The sequence below is a fragment of the Apaloderma vittatum genome, unplaced genomic scaffold, assembly GCF_000703405.1.
Source record: "Apaloderma vittatum isolate BGI_N311 unplaced genomic scaffold, ASM70340v1 scaffold26802, whole genome shotgun sequence".
NCBI classification, from domain to species: Eukaryota; Metazoa; Chordata; class Aves; order Trogoniformes; family Trogonidae; genus Apaloderma; species Apaloderma vittatum.
In genome coordinates this window covers 2,366-7,550 of record NW_009703551.1, presented here as the reverse complement: position 1 = coordinate 7,550, position 5,185 = coordinate 2,366, and the positions used below count along the sequence as shown (strand labels likewise).

The 5,185-nt window shown below is 55.9% G+C and overlaps 1 protein-coding gene across 1 annotated transcript in view; it reads right to left on the bottom strand.

Moving 5' to 3' along the window:
- Positions 1 to 5,185, bottom strand: part of EFR3B (EFR3 homolog B (S. cerevisiae)) — a gene marked incomplete at both ends in the record, with an annotated part of 7,511 nt that overhangs the window by 213 nt on the left and 2,113 nt on the right. Inside the window, 6 exons of the mRNA XM_009864679.1 lie at positions 69 to 230; positions 1,041 to 1,116; positions 1,746 to 1,918; positions 2,130 to 2,181; positions 3,975 to 4,086; positions 4,686 to 4,847. Coding sequence (XP_009862981.1) covers positions 69 to 230; positions 1,041 to 1,116; positions 1,746 to 1,918; positions 2,130 to 2,181; positions 3,975 to 4,086; positions 4,686 to 4,847 — 737 coding nt within the window. The remainder of the gene's footprint in view (positions 1 to 68; positions 231 to 1,040; positions 1,117 to 1,745; positions 1,919 to 2,129; positions 2,182 to 3,974; positions 4,087 to 4,685; positions 4,848 to 5,185) is intronic.

Here is a 5,185-nt window from a genome sequence, read left to right as displayed (position 1 = left end):
GTCTCCACCCTCCTCGTGGCATCGCCCTGCAAACTCCTCAGCAGCACACCCGGCTCCCCGCTGCCTACCTGCACTGCCAGCACCAGGCGGATGAGGTCCACCACGACCTCCTCGTTAGCCAGCTCGATGCTGATGAGCATCAGCATGCTGTAGAGAGCTTCGTAGTGAGCCTGCACGTTGCTCTCCTCCTTGCAGATCAGGTAGATGTGCCGGTAGAGCTGCTGGCCATGCTGTGGGGACACGGAAGGATGCGGTCACCCCCCTGAGCACCCTCTGCGAGCAACACTGCCAGCAACGCAGAAAAAGAAAAGCAGCAAAGGGGTCTCCATCCATGCAGGAAGGAGTAGAGCTCGTCTGGTTTTGCAGAGAGCCCCAGGGAGAGGAAGCTGTGACTACCAGGTGGTGTTTCACCACTTGATGCTGGACCCCAGCAGGGAAGAGGCACCAGCAGGTCCAAGGGCAGAGCACTCGCAGCACCGAGCCCAGGGGAAGGATGCCTCGGTTGCAGAAGCATTATAGAAATCCAGGCAGAAGAATAAAGCTCTGAGAGACATTGCTTGACAGCAAGGCATGGGACAGAGCCAGGTGCATGCTGGTGTCAAGGGAACTCAGCTCTGCAAGAGTTTTTGGTTTGGGGGCTGCATCGGTGCTCGCCAGTGTGTGCAACGTAACAAATCGAGCCCGTCGTAGCCTCAAAGTTAGCTCCAGAGGGGTTTGCACCACCCTGGAAGCGTTTTAAGGAAGCAGTGGGAGGGAAAAGAAAATAAATAACATCAGGCCATTTCAAAAGTTCCTTGCTAAAAAGCTTTGGGGATAGCAGCACATCCCGGGGAACTCATTCCTGGGGGCAAAGAGCAGATTTAGGAGTCTAGAAAGGTCCACGCATGAAGCGCTGATGGAGACTGAATCCCACTGACTTTTCCCAGGGACATCCCCAGGTTTAGAGGCATCACGGCACGCCAAGGCTCGATGTGACTCGGGGAGGCACAGTCCTCACACTGGTCTGCGCAAGGGCAGCTTGACTCAGACTCTGCCACTACCTTCTTCATGAAGACAGTATCTTGGCGTGAGCATTTGTCCACTTTCAGCTTCAGGACCGAGATGTCACTGATGGTGCTGCGAGGAAAGGACAAAGGGAAAGGAAAATTCAGACACCGGAGGGAGGAAACGCGATTCTCACGTGCCCGCAGAGCTGCCAGCCAGCAATGAGCTGTCCGGGAGGAATCAAGGGGAGAAGCTAAAGGGGGTTTTTAAAACCTAGATGAGCAATTCAGATATTGAAGAGTGTTGAGCCAAATCACTGCAGGGTACTTCAGGGCAGTGGTGCTGAGGGACACAAAAGCAAGTCGATGAAAACATCACTTTTTTAAGTGACCTCTTCCAAGGAAACACAGTGTGGACACCACCGCTGCCCAGCAAGCCTGTCCATGGGGATGCAAGGCAGCAAAATGAACCCACTCGAGGAGATTAATGCCCCTGCACATCCTCCTGCGACCACTATTTGACCACAGTTACATTCAGCAGCGCGGTCTCATCTCCTTCTGGGTACACTGTCTCAAAGAGACCCTCCCAACCAGCTGACTCTTAGCAGATGATTGCTCCACAGCATTAAACCACCCCAGAACCACCTCCCCATTTATTAAGAATCCTACCAGTGCTCCCAACCCAGCAGATCTCCCGCCCAAACCTCCTCTGCGGGGTCTCTGCAGGTGCCACCACCGCTGGGGGAGCCCCCAGGACAATACCTGATGGTGGAGAATTTCTGGCGGTTCCCGTGACGATCGATGAAGCTGATGAGGATCTCGAGGACAAAGAGGCGGATCTCAGCATCCTCCATGAGGGCTGCGGAGAGCAGCCTGTCCAGGAAGACGCTGGGAAGAGCTGTCAGCATGTTACTGCACTGGAAGCCCACAGAGACCTGCAAGCACCAAGGAAGAAGGGAGGCAGCGTGACAGAGTTAACCTGAAGGGGTTAAAATGCACCAAGAAAGGAAGGGGTGCAAGCAGAGAAGACTAAACACAGCTTCAGCTCTTCCAAAACCACCCCACGGGAGAGGGTCCCTGAGCTCAACGTCACCACGGGGGCAGCTGGGACCCCAGGGATCTCGTGGGGATGGGACGTGTTCATACCTGGAGGAGGGACTTCAGGAGCATTATCTGTGTCAGCCGATTCCGGTTCTCCCTGTCACAGAGAGAGAAACAAATGGTAAAATCCAAGTGAAAACAAAACGATGCTTCTTCCGTACCCAAAGGGTGGAAGAGCTTCAGAAAGGGTAGAACCAGTTTCCTGAGAATCCCCACCACGAACAGCCGTGACGTAAAGGTCTCCAGCAAATTAACTCCAGATTTAAGAGCCAGCAAAAAGACCATAGGAATGATAAATATGTAGTATTATCTATTAATAAAGCAACTATTTATGAACACACAAAGTACACATCCTGCCACAGGCACCAAAAATAAGGCAGCACGTGCATCTCCGGGCAGGCTGAGCTCCGGATGACGAACCAACCTCTGGACATCTCCATCCACAGTGACCCCCAAGGGATGCCAGGCACCAGCTCTGAACAGGCTCCTCACTTTTAAACAGCTGAAAATGAGGAAAATGAGGCCCAAACTCTCCTGGCCATGGATGCAGCCCCGCTCTTCGCAAGCCACCATGAGAGACACTTTCATTTCAGTGACGTGGGGGTTTTTTTCTATGTAAAAATCTTGAATTCTTCACTGTCTGAACTCACTATTTCCTAGTCGTGGGGGAAAAGAGGGAGCTCCCAGGGGATTTCCAGGCTGTCCCAAGCTGCCTGCCTCTGCCCAGGGACCGAGCCACACCACAGCATCCCCAAAAGCCAAACCACAGGCTGCAGCTCCTCCGCAGCCTCCTGGCTCACCTACACCCCCGGAGCACGCACCATCCTTCACACGGCGTCGGATGAGATTTAAAAACTCTCCCGGAGGATGCTCACGAGTTGATAAAGGAGCAGTGACAAACAGGCTGGCACAGCCAGCCTGAGAAGTGACAGCCATCCCGGGGCTCCCGCGGCAACGAAAGCTGCCCTGGCTGAACGGGGACCCAGCGCCCGGCGCGTCTCCCACCGCACAAATTAGGATCGATCGCGGGCGTCAGGAATCACCCCCGTGTGAGCGAGGAGCTGAGCGTGTCTCCTATCAGCCGGCAAAGTCTCTCTCCCATCGGAGACAAGTGGGAAGAGCCTGACCGTGCTTGGGAGATAAATATAGCATGAAAATCTGTTTGCTCCTTACCTACATGTTTCAGCGCTGATACCCTCACGCTCCAAATAGCTCTCATGGTCTGTTCCCACACTTCTTAAGCAATTATGTTGTTTGGGTGTTTTCCCTTCCTTCTCTTCCTCCACCGCCGGGTATAAATACCACCTCCCGCTCGGCGGTAATAAAAGCTCGGAGGCAGCTCGGAGAGGCCACGCGCCAGCGGAGGGGAGGCAGCCAGTGCCACGAAGCTGCACACAAGCTTCTCCAAAGCCACGGGCAGCCCTCACTCGCCACCTCGCTGCCCTGAGACAATCTGAAGTCACCCCCTGAGTATCATTGTTAGTTCCTAGCTTGTTTTTGGATGCCACCCCAAGATCCAGCTCCCGACAGCCGAATCTCTCAGCAGGTACCCAAACGAACGTGGAGTTCAGCTGCCTGTAAACACCTTTTCCCCTTGATGCTTTAGCGTTTCAAGGGCCCCTTGTCATCACATTTGCAGCAGGCAGCAAAGCATTTCAAACAAGGGCCGCACGTTGCTCAGTTTCCCTTGCTCTTCAGCGGAAGCTCTCAATGCTCGGCCTTCCGACACCATACCTACATGCCACTCTGTCCCCAAAGGCCACCTCAAGGCGGTTTCAGGAGCTCCCCAGCACTTCCAGCTCCGTGGTTAAAGGCTGACACATTTCCCCCCACGGCAGGGAGAGCAGGGCAAGGGAGAGAATGAGGATGGAGGAAGGCATCCGTTCTCACCCGGCTTTGCCAGTCTCGAGGGACGGCTGCGAGGAGGGCAGCGGCACCTTGTTCATGATGAAGACCATCACCTCAGACTGCTGGTAGGTGGGCAGCGTGCTGGCGAAGGACCCTGCGGGGACAAGAGCGTGCTGGCAGCGCGCGAGGGCGCAGCCCACCGCCCTCAGAAGCACCGACTACCTTCGCCCCGCCCCAGGACGCGCCGAGCGGCGTCGGGTCTTCCCACCCACCCCGCTCCCTGACTCCCGCGGCCAGGCTTGCCTGGATCCAGGCAAGCTTTACCTTCAGCTACCCACAGGCAGCTTTACCTTCAGCGTGACTCAAAATCCATCCAAACACCTCCCAGGTGGGGCAGCCCCAGGCAGGGTGAGGCTGAAATGCCAATCCTTGCCTCTACCCCTTCCCTTCTGGGGGCTGGTGCATCCCCATCCTCAGCTGCAGCAGGAGGATGCCACCAACCCTCCTTCTCTCCTTTCCTTCAGCATCTCCGACCCCAGGGAGAACCAGGGCTCTCTGCCCTCCCGCAGCAGCTCTGCAGGGGACGGCTGGGGCTGCAATGCCACCTGCTGATAACCCCGCGCCGCGACGGATAAATCTCATTTCACCTCTTTCAGCATTAGTGCGACTTCACCCTGGTTAATCCTGCAGCGCAGAAACCCACCGCACAGGGGGTCTCCCCTGCCTGTGCTGAGCCCCCACGGGACACCCCACCTATGGTTTTAATGACGGCCTCCTGGAACATCCTCTCCTCGTGCTCCTTGATGATCTTGGTGCTGACGCCGGCGGCGCAGTCGTAGCTCCCCGTGAGCGCGTAGTCGATGCTGAGCCGCAGCTGCCTCAGCAGGGTGTTGAAAACCTCCAGCACCGTGGGGCCTGGCAGGGCGAGAGGGGAGAGACAGCAGAGGGAGCATCACTGGAGGAGGCTGCAGTTCTTGCCACGGAGACAGAGGCTGGATGTTCCCCCAGGACGGTGCAGTTTGTACCTCCCACCATCCCATAAGCAGTTTGGAAAACAGTGACTTTTAACAACCACCGGCTGCCTCGGTGAAGAGAGAAATGTCTTCCCAGCTCAGCATATTCCCAGCAAGCCCCAGAAAATCCCTTTGCTCCCTGCCACAGAGGCAAAGGTAAGCATCACATCCAGTCCTCTCCCTTTAGGTCACAGAATCACAGAATCACAGAATGTCAGGGGTTGGAAGGGACCTCTGAAG